Source organism: Echinops telfairi, unplaced genomic scaffold, assembly GCF_000313985.2.
Source record: "Echinops telfairi isolate 266 unplaced genomic scaffold, ASM31398v2 ScPeMD7_7421;HRSCAF=8459, whole genome shotgun sequence".
Lineage (NCBI taxonomy): Eukaryota > Metazoa > Chordata > Mammalia > Afrosoricida > Tenrecidae > Echinops > Echinops telfairi.
The window spans coordinates 4328941-4348766 of NW_022111321.1; the positions used below are offsets into that span (position 1 = coordinate 4328941).

The following is a 19826-nucleotide window of genomic DNA, read 5'->3' on the forward strand; positions in this document are numbered from 1 at the left end:
AAGAGTTGATGGTTTCTAATGATGGCGCGGGACCCTAGCCGGCCAGAAGAACCAGCAAAGCCGTCCTGAAAGAAGCAGAACCAGAATGCTCCTTAGAAGCAGGGACGGTGAGACTTTAGCTCGTGTCCTGTGGGCGTGTTATCAGGACTCGTCCTGGAAAAGGCCATCATAAATGGTATAGTAGGGGGTCCTGGTAGATCGACACCGAGGCTGGCACAGTGGGCTCAAACGTAGCCATGCTTATAAGGACAATGCAGGACCAGGCAGTGTTGGGTTAGGTTGTACATAGGGTCGTTAGAAAAGAATAGAAATGCAAACAAATTGGTAATTGAACCCATCTAAACTGTCAATTGATTTTAACTCTATAGACCAAAAAACAGATGTCCCGAAACTAACGCTGAGAAGAGGCCTGGACACCCCCTGGGGTCTAAAGAGCCCATGGGCAGCCATCTAAGGTTCAAATACTGTTCTCTCCCCATCCACAGTGATAAAAATAGAACGACACATGGGAAATCTTTATGGGAGTAGAAAGCCTCCTCTTTCTCCGGCAAAATAGCTGATGGTTTTGAACTACTGACTTTGCGCTTAGTAGCCCAAAGCATAACCCACTACCCCATCAGGGCTCCTGTTTCTGTGGGATATATTTTCCCAATTTCTTGTCTCCCAATGACCATTATCTAAAGTCCAAGACAGAGAGAAATTAAAAAATAAAAGCTTATCAATTTCCAAAATCCCCAAACCCTACATAGCAAAGTAAGGTGGTGTAGGGGGTTATGTATCGGGCTGCCCTACCCAAAGTCAGCATTTCGAAACCACCAGCTGCTCTTTGAAGGAAAGATGAGGCTTTCTACTCCCAGAAAGACTCCCAGTCTCGGGAACCCGCAGGGACAGTTCTACTCAGTCCTATATGGTCGCCATGAGTTGAAATCCACCCGGTGGCAGTGAGCTGATAGGCTTTCAGTTTAGTGGTAGCGATTCCTCTGTTAAGCCCACTGGTGTACCTAGGGGAGGGTGCTTCCCCCAGGCCCCAGATGCTGGTGTGTGACGTGGCCAGCCCAGAGCAGCTAGTGATGTTTCCCGGGAGGACTCTGTACAGGTATTGGTCGAGGGCTCCCCAGACCTTTTCTCAGCGTTGGTTTCAGGACACATCTCCCAGCACAGAACGTTCCATGCTCCAGAATTCTGCCAGAATCAGAAGACGTGATCTCTTAGTTAAGGCTTTGGCATCCTCAGTGAATTCCTTAGCTCTTGAAAGGAAAGGTAGAAGCCACAGGGTTGTTTGCTAGTGTGGTTAAACATCTGTGTCAAAGTTACAGACAGTGAAATTGTGTGTAAAACATCAGAAGGTGTTAGATTCCATATCAAACCAAACCAAGACAACAACAACAACAAAAACCCACTCCCACGGATTTGATTCTGACTGGGCAACCAGCCAAAACAATCCAAGCACCCTGATATCGAGTCAATTTGGTCTCATAGCAACCCTATTAGACAAGGTAGAACTGCCCCACTGTGGGTTTCCAAGACTGTCATTCTTTATGGGAGTAGAAAACCTCACCTTTCTCCTGTAGAGCGTCTGGTGGCTTTGAACTACTGACCTTTGAGTTAGCAGCTTAACAGGTTTACACAACTAGGAAACTTCTGAGCCTTCCATCTTGTCTGTTACATCAGCTTGCTTATACAATTCAGAGTCTGATCTTAGGGAAGTGTAACTCCTTAAAGTCGGAGGCGCACAGATAAGCAGGGGCCCTTGCTGTGCCTCTTGCTTCCGCCAGCACATTCTGCTTATTTCACTTTAATTCACTTTTCCGTGAACAATGAAGCCCCTTGTTATTCCTACTCTGGAGTAAGGGGAAAAAAAATTGTCTTGTTCAGGGTCACATTACCTGGCGGCCACTGAGCAGCTAAGAGAGAAAGTAAGTGCATGAAACCCTCCTGGGAAGGACATTCCGGAGCACGCCAAAAGCTGTCACACTCCCAGAAGGGAGAGCAACCAGGATTCTTCATGTTGACGAACAGCATGCAAATTCGACGGAGGAAAATGAACCTTTCTTGGTGCATTGACTCATAGCCAACGTCAGAAAGGTTGAACCTCACAGGAGCATCTCAAAATTTCACCCTTTGTTGAGTGCAGAATTAACCAACTGTCTTCCCTACAGGTTGTGGGCCTTGGGGCTTCAGTTGCCCCGGGGAGTGGAGACCCAGCCCTGGGCCGGTTCCTCACCTTGCTTGGGCAGTTCCAGTGCTCTTGGCTCTCTAGCTGTGTGGGTGATTGTCTTTAGGCAAAAGCAGTAGGTGATGCAAGTTACAAGGGAAGATGTCCATGTATGGAAATAATCCTCTCGAAGTCCCAGAGGCAACCACGCTGTCCTGTTGCCCCTGCAGAGCCAGCAAGATCATTGGCAGGTGGAGGACTCTCCTCAGTACGTCATGTTACTTTGCTCCTGGGACAGAGCCAGACCTTGGTCTCCGGCATCTCTTGTGGCTTTCTCGGCTCTTAACAGAAAACAGCATTCCTCCCATGCTGGGCCTCGTCTAACCTCAGCTCTTCCTTTCCAGTGTCTTGGACTCTTCTGGTCCATTCGGGTGCCCAGGATTTTATTTAAGACAATAGACTTTATTTTTCTATCCCCGGGGGTTTGCAGTGAAGACAGGGAACCCGAAGAAATGGGGTGGGGGGATGAATTTTCGTGAGGTGGGATTTGGGACTTCTTGCTATATTTTTGCCTCATGACCCAGTGATCTGATGCTGAGCCCCTGTGACACATGCTGTCATCACTTGACCTTATTTTGCAAGAGGCACCTGGGCCATCTTGTAAACTGGGTGGTTCTGGTGTCTGCTCAGCTTGTGGGCAGCAGTGGGAGGGGAGCTCTCTGTGAATGTGGGGGTCACCAAGTGTGCAGGTAAACAAGTCTTTTTGAAGGAGGGTCTTTTTAAATGGTTGACACAGAGTTGGGTATCCGGTCCTTTACGTGTGTGTGTGTGTGTGTGTGTGTGTGTGTGTGTGTGTGTAGTGCATTTGTTCTTCCATAACATGGAGGCTGTAGAAACCAACAGCACAAAGTCACATACCTGTGGACTCCTGTCTCAGGCCCCGTGAAGGGCTTCTCTGTGCAGCATTCTGTAGCCTGGCCCTCTTGCACCTTCTCTAAGCTGGAGACCACGGAGAAAGGTGTGAGGTCCTCTTGCTGTACCCGCTGTTGTCAAGTGGATTCCAACTCAGTTGGGACTCTGTATCAGGCTGTGAGACTGGAAATTGCTGCGGGAGCAGGTAGCCCTGTCTTTCTTATGCTGAGCACCTGAGGGATTTGAACCCCTGCACCCCTGGGTAGCTAGAGGTAGTTTAAAGTCTACCAGAGGTGTGCATAGGTTATATACAGATACTGCACCATTTCCTCAGCTTTACACACACACGTTTAGATATGTATACCTTGCTACCCTAGGGCATGATTTCATTATCCGTTTGCTCTCTGTTATCACTTACAATGTCTGGTCATGAAAGCACGTAGGATCACCAGATGCTTGTAATATGCTGGCAATCACTGTCCCCGACCCAAAGGAAAGGCCATGCAATTAAGAGAAATTTCTTCAAACATGTGGATCCTCAACTGTGGCTGGGTGAAAGTGGTGGGAATCGAGGCAGGCTTTGGCGGGCCGGGAGGGATTGTGTAGTTTCACTGTTCTCCTTCTAGCTTAAAGAATTTTCACTTGGGCTGAGTCTTGCAATCATGTAAGGAGCTTTCAAGACTGCCGACGATGACTCCCTGCCCTCAGGGATTGTGGAAGAAGTCTAAGGGAGGCCTAAAGGTACTGGGTTTACAAGTCCCAGGTGTGCAGCCAGATTCACCCCGTGTACTCCCTTCTCATCCACCAGCATCCCCGACAAATTGGAATAGAAGCTAGGTGAGGGTCTGCTCTAGACTTGTAGATGTATTAATGTGGAAGATGAAGACCAGAAAGGGGTCTAGCCCACCAGGCTCAACATCCTTGGGCTCCCATCCAAGCAAACCTAGCCCTGATCTGAACTTCTGGGGAGAGAAGAGCAAACAAGTGGGAAGAGCAGAATCCCTCAAAGATCAGGAGAAACCGTGTGGTGCTGTTTGCATGGCACTTAGCCTTGTGTTAGATGTTCTAAGTAATGTAGAGATGATTAAAAGTACGCTGGACATTCTGTGGAAGTTATATGCCAATACGGTGTCCTGTTTTATAAAGGCCTTGAGCTTTTATGGCCTTGAGGCTTCCGTGGGAGTGGGGATCCTGGGCGTTCCAAAACCAATCCCCCTCCCATACGGAGGGATAACTGTACATTTCTCCCATGCTCATCTTTGCAGGTAGGCCCCAAAGAGAACACTGGCGTATACTGTCTTATACATTGGAACTGTCATTTTAGATAGATCCTCATTCTCAGAGCTCCATGACATGGTTTATTTTCACCTCTCAGATAAGTCACAATTACATTATGACTTTAAAGCCCTCAAGGTAACTATTCCAGTTTTCCACATCGTTTATTCTCTCTCATCCGGATGTGAAGATTATAAACATGAGCGCGTGCAACGCAGTTTGACATGTCGAGCAGAGGCGCAGGGAGAAGATGAGGGTGCCCCGTCCTCGGGATAGCTAGTCGCTCACCATCAGCCTTGCCCTCTGGGAAGTGGGTAGATCATAAACCAGCAAGAAATGTCAGATTGCCAGTTGGAAATAATTGTTGAAAAAACATTACCTTTCTTCCAGTGGAATTACCTTTTGGGCCAGGATTTTATGTTTTCAATTGTTTTCTTTGTGAACTAGGTGAAGGTTTACAGAGCAGATGATCAGTTTTACATTCAACGATGTATACACATTTTGTTTCAACTCGTCTATTGCAATCTCCCCAGTGTCTAACCCAGGGGTCCTCAAACTTTTTAAACGGGACCAGTTCATTGTCCTTCAGACCGTTGGAGGTTCCGGACTACAGTTTGAAAAAAAAGCTATGAACAAATCCTATGCACACTCGACGAGCCGGCTGCTAAGCAGGACAGGCAGCGGGGGCAAAAACACCCGGCGGGCCGGATAAATTTCCTCGGGGGACCGCATGTGGCCCGCGGGCCATAATTTGAGGACCCCTGGTCTAACCACTTCCCCCAGGTCTCCCAGGTCTCCCAGTGTTGTCCTGTTTCCATTCCTCCTCCTTTCCTAACCCTTCTGCCTGAAGGTAAATGCTCCTTTAATCGTAAACGATGGGTTGATTGTTCTAAATTAGGACCAGTTCAGTGTTAGACATAAAGGGTGACTAAAGACCGTTTTCTTGGGGGGTCCCCACTAGTTTCTACCCAACCAATAAGAAAATTCTCTTTTGTGATTTTGAATTGTTTCTTACTTTTCTCCCACTCTATTCAGTACCTACCAATATGGTCCTTTCCAGAGCAGTGGACGGTGGTAGCTGGGCACCATGTAGTTCTTCTGGTCTCAGGGTGGTAGAGACTGGTGTTTGTCTGGTCCGTTAGTACATTTGAACTCTGCTTCCGTGCGTCTTCCTATTTTTGTCGCTGTGGATGGGGAAAGAACAATATTTGAGCCTTAGATGGCTGCTACTTCTCCTCAAAGTAGGGTATTGGACCTTGTCTTTGTGAACTGTGCTATGCCACTTGGCCTCCATGTCCCTCAGACTGGTCCTGCGTTCCCAGACCCAGCAACCCATTCCCTTGGCGTTTGCTTATGTTTAACACATTTTCATAACCTTGCCCTTGTGTGCACCACCGCATTCATGGATGGAGCACATAGATTTGCAGCAAATACACAAATGTCCTCTGTCAGACCTCTCTCTTTATAGATATATTTGGATATAAGCTCACTCTCCCCCCCACACACACCTGCTCAGTCTGCTGTCTTTTCCAGCAGCCACTCATGGATTACCACTATTGGATCAAAGATTGCTATTTTTTTTTGTTTTTCAGTGATTTTTTAAAAAATAAATCACTTTATTGGGGGCTTTTACAGCTCTTATAACAAGCTTTATTATTATTATTTTTAAGCATCCTTCTTTCCCCAGAAGCAGCAGAATTGCTTTTGTGATAAAAAAGCCTTAAACTTGGACCCAGGCAGAGCAATCACTACAGAGAGGGAGGAGCCCCTGGGTCCATCCTGCTGAACATTCCCACGGATGTTGTATGTGCCCTATCAGTGTTATTGTAGTGGTATCTCATGTCCAGTTACTATAGGATTGAATCCAGTGTCGTGTTTAATGGGAACAGGAAACACACTCCAGTTTGTGTGCTGCAGATAAACTGGGACTGAAAGGCCAGGACTTGGCAGAGGGCCCTCACCCTAACCCCAGCTCCATGCTGCAACATGAGACTTCAGAAACCTGGGAGGGAGCGGAGGCTGCTGTGTGCGTGCCCCAGGACGTGCTCTTGCTAACAACACATGGTCGGGCAAAGAGACCTCTGTCTTTTATACGTTCCGAGAGACAGCTGCCCTTCCCATCTTAGATTTCCTTCTTTTGGCCTCTCCACCTCCCTCCTCGCTCTCCCCCACTAGGACCATCACAGAAACCACGTGACTTGCGCTGTTACATAGTAGACTTGACTTATGCCCTTGGGTCTTGGGGCAGATGGCAGTGAGCTTGGAGGGATTTTTTTTTTTTTTTGGTCATTTCGATTTTGGCCCCTGGAACCGGGTTGTGTGGAACATGCGTGGCAGCCTTCGCTCGGCAGCGTGTCTGGAAGACGGTTGTTTCTGATCTCTTGGGTCATTTGGTGGTGGCTGGACTTGTGATCATTCTGAAGAGTAACTCTGGAATTTTATGAGTCGAAAAGGCAGAGCTCCCACCCCCAGGGGAAACGTGGGGGAGGCCTTGTGAATCACTCAATGCCGCACTGGGCACAGGCTTGGTGGACACTAATTCACGCTCGCTTTTTCTCCCTTCAGGTGCCCCTCTTGTTTGCTACAGTCCCAGCAGCCCTGCGCAGATTCTGGAAGACCCCGGCTACTTCTTCCCCGACTTCCAGCTCTATTCTGGGAGGCATGAGGCATCTGCTCTGACCTCAGAGGCAAATCGTGGCCCCAGGGAGAACAGCGGTAAGCCCTGCCCTGCAGCTAGCTGGCTCTGGGGTCAGAAGACCGTGTGGTCGCCTGGTTCTCATCCTCAGCACTTTTGCATAATTCAGATTCGTTCTCGTTTTGAAAGTCAGCATAGTGGATGCTTGTCTCTGGGTTGGAAGGGGGCGTAATTGTAATCATGTTGTACGATGGTCATTTCATAGACTGCTGATCTGGGGTAGGTAGAATCTGTAGAATTGTAACATTTTGCCCATCTTCCTTTATTAAATTTCTGGATATTTTCCCCTACCCTAGCCCAGACAGCATTTATAATTTCCTTCTGTGTCTTCTAGCAAATAACTCAGAAGTTCAGAAGAAATAATTCAGAAGTAGGTGGGGAGAGAACTTCCCCCCTTTGTTTAAGGAAATCTTAATGAAAATTCTGTATTTCGTGCACTGAAAAAATTTTTTTTAAAGGAACAAAAGTAAATCTTTAAAATCACTTCAGAGAAGTATCTCTTAATTCCTGACCAAAGTGTTAGTAACTCAGTTCTCAATGAAAGGAGACCCAGTCGTCCCATCCTTGAGCAGACCCACTTCCGTTAGGATCCCTCCAACCAAGGCACTTTCCTTTTGGAGCTTTGTTTTGTTTTGTTTGACTTTCTACTCAACGTTTGCTTAAAAATCGAAAATTTTCATTCCCAAGTACTTGTTCCACGAAGCCTTTGAAATCCCTTCCCCGAGGGAAGGATTGCTTGTGCCGCCTACACTGTGGTCCCCCAACCCCAGTCAGAGGGCCTGCAATAGAAGAAGCTTACAGGGCGTCCTTGGAGAGTAGGTGGGTGCACGGTACCATCTACATTGACCCCTCCAGTGCTGGCCTCTTCATTATTTGTTGCAGCTCCGTGGCACCTGATCATGTGTGGACTTTAATAATCTGTTCTTTTCTGTTGCCTTTTCCCCCTTTTTGAAGAATTTATTTTAAATGACGCTTACCTCTAGGAGCCTCATTCTTTTCACTCCCTGCTCCTGTATGCCCATGAGGTCTAGGAGCATGGTGTTCTGTTTGCTCCTGTCTTCTCGATGCCTAGTACATTTCCTGACACCCAGATCGCATTCTTGTGTTCATGTGGGTGCCGCGAAACCTTGCGTGGCAGTCAAGAAAGGACAGCCAGGTTCCTAGGTGAAGGGGAAAGAGTTGTTGCCTAGGGGGCATTGAGTTTATGTGAATGGGGGTGGAATAATTTGGAAAAGGATATCAACAGTGGCTGCAGCACTATTGGAGAGTATAATCGACGCTGAATTGTGCAAGTAGAAGCTGTGGAATTGGAGAATGTTCTCTGGTGCATAGTTTTGCCATAATTAGAAAAAAAATGAGACGAATAACAATAACTGCAAGGAAGAAGAAAATGTTCTAGAATTGAATATGATGACAATTACACAATGCGTCTTGATGTGATTGAATTACTGAGTTGTGTGACATGTGGATAAAGTACTAATAAAACTGTTATTAAAAAAAGAAGAAGAAAAAGAAATGACAACCAGAGAGGATTCTTCAAGTCAGATTCATCTGCCAGCCCTTTGTACCTGATCTTTTTTATTCTGAATTAGGTGCAGGTTTACAGAGTAAATCATCAGTCTCACGTTCAGTGATTCATACACATTTTGTTTCAACTTGCAATCTCCTCAGTGGACCATCCCTTTTCCTGTGTTTCCTGTTTGCATTCCTCCTCTTTCGAAGCCCTCTGTACTTTGTCCTTGGATAAACGCTGCCCTTTTGATCTTAAATGGTTGATTATTCTACCAGGGGGTGAGTTCAGTTCAGAAGGATGACCTAGGAGTCCCATCTGCCTCTGTCCAACCCGTAAACTTGGTCTCTTTTCGTTTTTAATTGCGTTCCCCATTTTCCTTCCCCTCTCTCCAGGACCCTCTAACGAGCACTTGCTAATGGTAGCCGGGTACTATCTAACTCTTCTGGTCTCAGAGATGTGGAGAGTGATGTCCGTGTGGTCCATTAGTCCCTTGGACTGTTTCCGATCATCTGTTTTTGTTTTAAATGTATTGCTCCACTTGGAGTTGATGTCTCAGTAACACTATTCCATGCTCTGAAGGCAAGGAGTAAGTTTGAATTTAGTCCACATTCCAGAAGGAAGATATTAACTCTCCCCGTTTTATAGACGAGAAAGGTTCAGTGCAGCCAAGCGACATGCCCCACGTCACAGAGATGGGACTCCTTTGTGTTTGAATAGGAGTGTGACATGATCCAAGTTGAACTTCAGGAACAAGGATGCAAAGTTAATTTAATAATTGAATTTATTAGCAAGAATTTCTCAAGTGTTTTTTGTTCATCACCCAGTGTTACCAACTGAAGCTATAACATATGATTACACGAGTGAAAACCTCTCTGCCCTCTGGGACTTTACTTCTGCCTCACAGGCTTGCATGAGTTGTGAATGAGTGAAATAGCAGAAGGTAGTTCTGTGTGGCATATCATAGGTACACTGAAGTTGCTATGTGGTCGTCACTCTGGCTATTAGGAGCCTTGGTGGTGCCATGGGCTAAGCATTAGGCTGCTCGCCAGATGAGGCTGTCTGCTCCTGTAAAGATTTACAGTGTCGGAAAACCTCCAGGGCGGTTCTACACTGCCCTATCGGCGTCACTGCGCGTTGGAATCAACTCGATGGCAGTGGGTTTGATTTGGGGTTTATTGAATGAACTTATCAATTGAGCAGGGAAATTCCGATGGAGAGGGTTGGCAGAGGGTGTAGGAGGTCTACTGGCAGACAGCTGGGCACACAACAAGCGACTGAGCTCCCAGGCTTCTGACTGGACAGAGTAGCCACAGCAGGGAAGGTGGATTTGGGACAAGGGCTGGAGAAGACATGTTGGGCTTGAAGGACTGGAGGGTCGCTGGCTGGTGATTGTAGATAAGGGGTACAAGTCAGAAGCTATAGACAGGCTGCAGATGAGGTGACACCGTGAGGGTGGGGAGCATCCAGGGCCGAACTGTGGGAAACACCACCATTCAGGGGGCAGGGGTGGGGGTGAAAGGAGCCGGACAGGAATACACTGAGTGACAGGAGCTAGATTCCAGAGGAGGGCGGCTGCGAAGCCAAATTAGGAGAGGTGGCGGTCAGTCACGTCAACCGCTCCGGAAAGGTGAGCTGGGTAATGTGTGTGCTGCGAAATTCTCCTTGGATTTAGTTACTTCTCAGGGTAGTAGGGAAGGCAGCAAGTGGAGCATTTCAGGCCTGGAGACAGACAGCAAGTAGAGATTGCTTTTGGAGCCCATTAGAAGAGAAGGAGAGAGTTTTATATATTTGTATATATACATGAATACACAAGAGAAAGCCAAAGTAATTGATATATGTACACATATATTTACAAAATATGAAAGTAACCACCTTTTCTGGCCCTGCCTTATACTTCTAATTACTACCCTGTATCTCTCTCCTTACTGTCTTTTCTAAAACCAAAATAATAAAATGGAATTCTTTCTCTCTGTGTCTCTCTCTTAAATATTTATATGTACATAAAAAGAAAATATAATTTGTTCTGGGTCTTTGATACCTGATACCTGATCCCATCGACACCTCATGATCATACAGGCTTCTGGGAGCACAGAGCAGAGACCCAAAGCCCATCTGTAGTTAATTGGACATCCTCTTACAGAAGGGTCATAAGGAAGAGACGAGCCAGTCAGGGTGCAGTATAGCACCTATGAGACATACAACTTTCCTCTAGTTCTGTAATGCATCCTCTCCCACACTATCATGACCTCAATTCTCCCTTCTGGCTAGACCAGAGGATGTATACTGGTACAGATAGGAACTGGAAACACAAGGAATCCAGGACAGATAGGCCCCTAAGAAACAGTAATGGGAGTAGCGATACAATGAGGATAAGGGGAAGGTGGGGGGAGATAGGGAGAACCAATCACAATGATCTACCACCTTTAACTCACTCCCAAGGGGATGGACAATAGAAAAGTGGGTGAAGGGAGACATCAGTCAGTGTAAGACATGAAAAAATAATAATTTATAAATTATCAAGGGTGGGAGGAAGGGTGGGAGGGGGCGAAATGAGGAGCTGATAGCAAAGGCTCAAGTAGAAAGAAAATGTTTTGAAAATGATGATGGCAACATATATACAAATATGTTTGACACAATGGATGGATGGATGGATTGTGATAAGGACTGTAAGAGCCCCCAATACAATGATTTTTTTAAAGGAGGTATATAGATGTCTATCCTTAAGTTGGGGAAGATAGCTTGTTTTACTGTGACGGGAAAGGGCTCCGGAGGAGAGGGTTGCAGTGAGGAAGTGTGGTGGAGCGGTTCTGGGAGCAGAGAAGGGCTGGGCTGGAGAAACTTTGGATGAGATACTGCAGACCGTGTGGAGCCGTGGGTGTCTTTGAAACCTTGTCTTTAAATGCAACCATAGTTAGAACATGAGTCATTCACCACGTGCGTATGGACACGCAAGCACATCTCCCATGATAACATGCTTTTTTCCATTTTTATCTTTCAGTGGAGGATCCTCTCTGTAAATTCCACTCCCCGAACTTCCCGCGGCTCCCCGAGGTGGAAATGAGAGGTTCCGAGGATGCAGCAGCTGGAACAGTATTACAGCGGCTGATCCAGGAACAACTGCGCTATGGCACCCCGACTGAGAACATGAACTTGCTGGCCATTCAGCACCAGGCCACAGGGAGTGCAGGCCCAGTCCACCCGATCAACAGCTTTTCTTCCACGGAGAACCTCACTCAAGAAGACCCACAAATGGTCTACCAGTCGGCACGCCAGGAACCGCAGGGTCAGGAACACCAGGTGGACAACGCGGTGATGGAGAAGCAGGTCCGGTCCACACAGCCTCAGCAGAACAACGAGGAGCTGCCCACTTATGAGGAGGCCAAAGCCCAGTCCCAGTTCTTCCGGGGCCAGCAGCAGCAGCAGCAACAGCAGCAAGGGACGGTGGGCCACAGCTACTACATGGGCACCAGCCAGAAGTCCCGGACTGAGGGGAGGCCCACGGTGAACCGGGCCAACAGCGGGCAGGCGCATAAGGACGAGGCCCTGAAAGAACTCAAGCAGGGCCATGTGCGCTCTCTGAGCGAGCGCATCATGCAGCTGTCTCTGGAGAGGAACGGGGTGAAGCAGCACCTACCCGGCACAGGGAATGGAAAGGCGTTCAAGGCAGGTGGGGGACCCTCCCCAGCCCCGCCTGCAGGCAAGGGGCTGGATCCTCGAGGTCCTCCACCCGAGTACCCTTTCAAAGCCAAGCAAATGATGTCCCCGGTGAGCAAGCCCCAGGATCACGGGCTCTTCTACAATGACCAACACCCGGGGATGCTCCATGACATGGCCAAGCCGTACCCTCCTCCTCAGCCTGCCAGAACGGAGGTGGCCGTCCTGAGGTACCAGCCGCCCCCAGAGTACGGGGTCACCAGGTGATTATCCAGCCTGCACGTTTTCCCAGACTCAGCCGTCTCGTTTTCAGCACTTACTGTTTTTCAGCCATTTTACACTTAGACTTAATATTTAACAGACCCCTTTTTGCCCCAAATGCATAGACTGAAACAGAACAGAGGGCACTTGGGGATTTCTCCGAGTGTGACAGAGGGCACTTGAGGATTTATGACGCTAGGGGAGGGGCACCAGTTGTTGGCCATCCTTGGGAGCGCTGCCCTGTGTCCTGGCAAAGTAGTCATTTTCCTGGCTGGCTTTGTGGAGCGCGTCCAAACTCCTGGAACATATTATTACCCAGGGATTTGATGGCGTCTTTCGTCATTGTAGAGTTTAAAGGGAAATGCCATCTGAATGCTAAAGGCATCGAGTTAGAGGGACCGTAGGAAGTCCCCAGTCCCGAGGACTCCTTCACCAGATGGGAAATGAAGGGAGGAGTCAATGGTCCACAGTACACACAGCACGCTGGGGTGGCTGGGGGCTTGACCTGCTCCCCTTTCATAATACTATCCTCTCATCTATTGCCCTAATCCCTCTTAGAACTTTCTAGTGTGTTCTCATAGATTGACACATGCAACAACGCTTAGTGTAGACCCTGTGCAGCCCAGGACCTAGAGTTCAGAGGTAAAGAAGGCATGTGGATCAGTCCCTGCTCTCAAGCAGCTCACAGCGGGATCTCGGGGGAACCCAGCACCTGAACAGGCCATGGCAGTGTTGTGTGCTGTTGTAGGGAACCCAGAGGGTCATATGACTTGAGGGCTCTGGGGAGAGCTTCTCAGAGCGGTGACATTTGAGTTTGGTCTTGCAGCTGAGGGATGTGGGGTAGAGGTGCAGCCCAGGCTGCGTCATACAGAGAGAATGCCGCTTCTCAGACAGAAAGTTGAGGGGTGAGTGAGCCAAAGACTTGTGGATGGAGGGTCCGTGGGATAGGACGTGGTGAGAAGTGGCAGAAAATGTGTTAGCAAAGGAAAGTTGAGACTGGTTGGAAGTTGAGCGTCACACTCAGAAGGTTAGAATGTACCCCAGTGTACTGCTGTGTAGATAAAGTTTACTAGTGTGGCTGCAGTACAGTGCAGGGTGGATGGAGAGCGCTGTTGCCCAAAATGGGCGGTACTGCTCCCTGGGGATCCTGGACCAACCCAGGGAGCTGCAAAGGCAGCGGGCCTTCGCTTTGCCCCGGATTGTGGGGTATAGTGCCAAAGTTTGTAATTGCCAGGAGGCACTGAGTAATTTTTTTTTTCTGAAAAGGGGCAGTAGTTATAAGCTTGGGCACCTCTGGACAAGAGGACTGGGAGCTGGGGGACCATCCAGTTAAGAAGGGGTGCAGGGTTGCTATGAGATGGACTCAACTCATGGCAGTGGTGAGGTCAAGGCTTGATGCCGTGGGAAGAGAGAGGAGTTCGGGGTGTTAAGAGAGGGAGAGCAGTAGAACTGACAGGATTTAGTCATCGAGTAGATATGGATGTTGCGAACCAGCGCAGCTGCCGACGAGGCCATTGGAAAGCATGCTGCCAGGAAAGAATCCGGGTGAGGATACCGAGGAAGGCGTCACCCGTGGTTAGATGCTCGTGAGCTTGTGCAGCGTGAGCATGAACAGCGAAAGCAAGTAACCACTTATCATTAGTGAGGTCATCAAGACAGAGTAGAACCACTCCTCAGGGTTTCTGAGCCTTCCCAGGAGCAAGCAGCCTCACCTTTCTCCTATGGAGCAATTGGTGGGTTTGAACCGCTGACCTTGTGATTAGCAGCCCAACGCTTTTCCCACTGCGCCACCTGGGCTTCATAGAAGACTTTATTGATCAGTTTCTAAATGGAATGAGCCGGAGCGTCCCCATATGACTCCAGAGCTATGTGCAAAGCATACCATGGCCACACATCTCCTGAAAGGGAGGGAACCGCAGGTTGGCAGAAAGAACGCCGGTTGATCTGCTGCTTAGTGCTCCCCAGCTGCTGACACGTGTCCCCACAGTCACTGGTGAAAGCCAGGGCTGAAGCATTTTAGACCTCTGACGGCGGCAGAGCCCTTTGTCTTAAATGTCGTCATCATCTGACCCCTCTGGAGAATCCAGGTGAAAGCCCAGGAGATGCTGCTTCTTCCCCCTTTATTGTTTCTTCCGTCAGAGACATTTAAACTCAAGCCTAGGTCTGGGGATTAAGCATTGTAACTATCTCCCGATCTCGGGTTTGTGCTGAATTATACCAGATTTACGGTTTGTGACATTATGCCCTTTCCCCCCACAAACATTTAACTCAGCCTCTCGAGTTTGGTAAAAGGTGAAATCTCCACAAATGAAGTCCCTTTCCTCCTTGTCCTCCTCCTCCTCCTCTTCTTCCTCCTCCTCCTCTTCCTCCTCCTCGTCCTCCTCTTCCTCCTCCTCCTCGTCCTCCTCCTCTTCCTCCTCCTCCTTGGCTTCACTCTTTGGAAAAAGACAACCTTTAAAGTGAGCCATTTGGATCTTTGCCTTTTGGCAAAGATCAGAACCGATCAGGAGGGGGGGAATCAGTTCTTGGAGGTCTACCCAGTTAGTTGTGGGAAGGGCCGTTGTCTCTGGGTTATGAAGAAGAAATATGAGAGGGGTTTGAGCCAATTGCCAGGTGTGGCAACTAGGTTGACATAATACATCAAAGGTTCCAGAAGACATAACAGGCAGGCCATTGAGCCTGCCTCCGGAGCCACAAGGCCCCTCTGTGAGGCTGGCTATGGCTAGCCAGTGTGGCTCCACCGGGACAGGCCTGGACGGACTGGGCAAACAGAGTTGCATCCACAACACCGTACTTAAGACACAGGTAACACAGCCTGAATACCCAAGGTTGCATCTGAAACTCAGTGCTCTGTGACGTTCAGGTTTTCTTGGACCCACGAGATAAACAGAGCTCCTTTTAATTTCACTGATGCAACCTTGCATGCTGGAAGGGATACCCGTCTTTTCATCCCTGAGAGTAATGGTTTAAGAATAGCTACAGGCTGTTGGATAAAATGAGCGTCTGGGTGGTGCGAAAAGTTGATGAGCTTGACTTACTGAAAGTTTCGAGGCTCAGTTTACCCAGAGGTGTCTCGGAAGAAAGAGCTGCTGATCTGCTCCTATAAACACTGGCTATTGAAAAACCTCTAAGTCCAGTTGTGTTCTACACGTGGAATTGTCATGAGTCAGTGTGTTAGGCAGGGTTCTCTAGAGAAACAAAACCAGGACGCTTATGATTATATATATATATGTATGTATATGTATATATATATATAGCAGTACGGAGGGGTCAGCTCAACTCATTTCCGTGGAACAGTTAATATACTGGAAGCCCTTCAACTCACAGGACTGCTGGTCCAAGGTCAAGGAAGCAGACAGCTGAGTCTTCCCTCAGGCAATGCAAGCAGTCCGCCTACAGGCAACAAACAGCAGAGTGGGTCACCAACAGTCAGCAGCTCAGCTTAGGCGCCACCCCCCCACCCCCGCCATGGTATGTCAAACTCAATCAATGCAAGATGACAGGATCCACCAGTCTCAAGCTCAACTGATGTACTTCCCAGCAGTGTGGCGAGGCAGGTCTCAAAGGAACCTCAAGCTCTAGCAACATGATCCATGGGTTGGCTTGTCCCACAAGTAGTGTAGCTCACAAGTTGAGTCAGAGAAGTAGCTGAAGCAGCCACAAAGCTGGTCCAATCACCAGAGAGCAAGAGAGCGAGGGGCTGGCCTTGCCGAGCCATTTATCTCTTTGCCCTCCAATCAAACTGCAGCCTGATTAATCCCACATGTTCCTATTGGCCAGCTTGACACAATAAACCTACCGATCACAGTCAGAATCAGTTCAAACCAGCAACTGGTTTCCTTTGGGTGAATACATAACAGACGCTCCTGGGATAGAAGGAGAGGGCTTTGAAGGCAATCATTCCACCCATCTTCCTCCCCCGCGCAGCAAAAATGATCCTAATATTGAGTAAAATGTTTAGTGGTTCGGTCCAGTCCATTAGATGGCTGAACTCACACAACTTTTTACTGGCGGCAGAAAGATCCTAAGATGTCCAGGGAGACAGAGGAGAGAGATTTTGGTGAGAAAACTCAAACTTGGATTTCTGGTCCTCATTTCTGACTGGCTGCAGCTTGTGTGTTCTCTCACCAGTTGGGATATGCTAAAGATGTGAGGATGGCTGGTCGATGATTAGAAAACATGTTAGGCCCCTCTCTTGTGAAACCTCATGGGAAGGCCATTAGTTGAGGCCTGTAAGGTCAGCGGTTCTCAACCTGTGGGTTGCGACCTCCTTTGGTGGGGGGGGGGTCGAACCACCCTTTCACAGGGGTCGCACAATTCATAACAGTAGCAAAAGTACTGAAGTAGCAACGAAAATAGTTTTATGGTTGGGGGGTCACCACAGGAGGTACTGTATGAAAGGGTCGTGGCATGAGGAAGGTTGAGAACCACTGCTCTAGGGGAACCTGAGCTAGCCATGTATCTATGACACTCTGGTTCTCCTACTGTACCAGTGAAAGGAATTCCTTCAACCCAAAGGCGGACTTGGATTGGAATGAAGAGAAAGTGGGAATAAGACAGGTTGTGTTTAAAAAAAGGAGGAAAGAAAGTAGGTTTGAATGTTAATTCTGATTCATTTTGTGCAAACAGCGCTCCTGGAAGTAGGGACTTGGCTTCTTCAGTCTGCACTACCCCTGGAAATGAATGGATACTGGTGGTTGATCTGATTTTGATCGAAATAGATTAGAGGACCCTAGTCAAGATGACCATTTGTTCCCCAAGGAAATCTGTCCATATTTCAAAAAATGTAGCAACTGTTGTTAGATACCACCAAGCCCGTTCTGACTCACGGTTAGGTCAACAGAACGAAACTATGTGGTGGTCCTTCACTGCGCTCAGAGCTGTTAGGGATGTTTGAGCCCATTGTTACACTCACATCCTGCTCTTGCTGAGGGTCTTCCTCGTTTTTGCTGACCCTCTGTTTCCCACACATGATGTCCCGCTCCAGAGTAATGTAAAGGAAGATGCGGTCTCCCCATCTTCATTTCTAAGGAGCATTCTGGCTGTACATCTTCCAAAGCGTAGTTTGTTCTTCTGGCGGTACTTTCAGTGTTCTCTGCCAACAGCATAATAAAAATGTATCCATCCTTAGGTCTTCTCATATTTGGAGTTCAGCGGCACATGTATGTCATGCAGTATTATCCTGTCTCGCTGGACAGAACCAGTCTAATTGGCTGACAGGTGGGGCTGTGGGCGTTTAGTCTGTCTTTGGGCTCCTTTCGTACGGACTGCGAGGCCGGTGTTTGCCTTTTCTTCTTTCTCTCTTGTTTTCCTGTGGTGGCTGTATAACAAAATTTGCCAGTTCAGCTTTTTAAAAAATTAATTGGGATTGAATACATATATCATTTCGTAGTTCAATCACGTCCAGCAGAATTGTACAATTGCTACCACAGTCATTTTCCAAATATTCTTTTTCTACATAGTTCTTTGCATCATCTCCCCTTCAACCCCTTCCCCCGACCACCACTGTACCCCCTCCTTTCGTAACCTGTATTCTGCCTGCTATCTCTATGGGTTCATCAATCCTGAGTTTCATAGACTGAAAAAAACGGAAAACTACGCTGCACAGCTTCAAGAGGGTGATCCCAATGACATAATGCCATTGAGATACTCCCTAATATAAACAAACAAAAAACCAAACCAAGCAATACGACTTGTTTTTAAAACATATAACATTCTGTAATTAACCCATCGTTCTGCACAGCCATCAGCAGTATGCCTTAGATAGTCTTTAGTAGAATGTTTCCATTATGAAAGACTAGAGAAAACAATTCCAAATGATTGATGGATCTGTTTCAGGCCATGTGCATTTGGGGAAAGACTCAGAATGACGCCTGTCCCTGAGAAGAATGTCCAAGGGGGTAGTTTCCCCCAATCCGGGCCTGCACTGTGTGCTGGCTGAATCGTTGCAGTCCAGCATAGAAGGTTCCATGTACTGGCTTCCCAGAGGCAGAAATAAGAATGGTAATTGCGTGATGAACAGTTTATTAGCCTATGAATGCATTAATTACATTTGTAATAGGAAGCTAGCCACTTCAACAGGAACCCCAAATCGTGGCGGTGTGTGGCCTGACCTTTCTGCCAGGGCTGCTATAGCATCTTACAAGAGCATGTCGGAGCCAGCGAGCAACTGTGGGTTTGCTTCCAGCACACGTTTGCTCACGTCTCTTCTCGGGCAGTCTCCACCCTCGTCCTCATGTCTGCAGGGGCTTGCTCCTTCCTTGGAGGAGGAAGGGAGCCATGGGGGTGTCCATCTCCCCAGACTCGTAAAAAAACAAGTGTGCAGACCACCTCCCGTTTGGTTTGGTTTCGTGTAGAGTCACAGTGACGGTGTTTTCTGGGAACAAGCCAGGTGACCTACAGGGAGAAAGAGCGAGGGAGCACCAGGGGACAGAGCCCAGAGCACCTGGCAAAGGAAGGACACGTGACAGGAAGGAAGCCACTGGACGCCAGCTAGGAGAAGAGGGCCCATCAAACCCCGAGCCAAAACTGATGCTGCTAACATGGCAGGCTAACTGCAGGTGGACTGGTTATTTGGAATGTGCTGCAGTTTAAGGAAGGATGTTGCTTCCTTTTGAGTTGGGAAAGGCTGAGAGGAAGGGGGCGTTGGGGGAGCATCCAGTGTGTAGCATGTTTCCCAAGCAGCGGATTATGATTCGCAGCCGATGCACTTATTATGAGCATGAATTGCTGTTAGGGACCAGAAAGCCAGCCAGTCCCAAGCTGCAGGATTAAGAACGATGCATTGACCTTGATGAAGACGCAGCCTGGGAGCATTATTTAAATTCTCCCAGTGAAACATGTGTCTTGAATACCACCAGCATTAGAATTTAGGATTTCCTGTAATTTTTTGGGCTGAATTATGCCCTTTTTATCCTGAGAAACAATCATGCAGTGTACGGAGTTCAAGAGGCTGAGGTCATGCTCAGGTTACTTTCTCAGCAAACTTACCATCGTTCCAGCCAAAAAGCATTCAGTGAGAGACTTGTCCAAACAAGAGGATTCTCTGTAACCACCCTGCCTAGCAAGAGTTTTCATCTTAGTTCTGACCCAAGAGCCATGTTTTTAATTTGAACGTGTATGAGTTTTATGTTTTTGTGACCAAAGGGATGTCTGGGGGGAGTTTGAGGTCAGGTCCGACTCGTCCATTTTGTAGCCACTTGCCTTTGAGCCCCTCTTTCCTTATCTTTAATCCCTTCAAACCCCCCAACCCCCCCCACCCCCGCGCTAAAATAACACGCTCACTGTGCAAAAAGAAGAAAAGTAGAAATGACGCCCCGTCCCCCTGTCCGGGGAGCAGCCATTGGAAAGCACTGTTCATC

The 19826-nt window shown here is 48.0% G+C and overlaps 1 protein-coding gene across 1 annotated transcript in view; it reads left to right on the forward strand.

The window, feature by feature from the left end:
- The window catches only part of AMOTL1 (angiomotin like 1), a 124459-nt gene that overhangs the window by 49383 nt on the left and 55250 nt on the right, over positions 1 to 19826 (forward strand). Inside the window, exons 2-3 of the mRNA XM_004709020.2 lie at positions 6908 to 7057; positions 11549 to 12467. Of these exons, the coding sequence (XP_004709077.1) occupies positions 11608 to 12467 (860 nt within the window). The 5' untranslated portion in view covers positions 6908 to 7057; positions 11549 to 11607. The remainder of the gene's footprint in view (positions 1 to 6907; positions 7058 to 11548; positions 12468 to 19826) is intronic.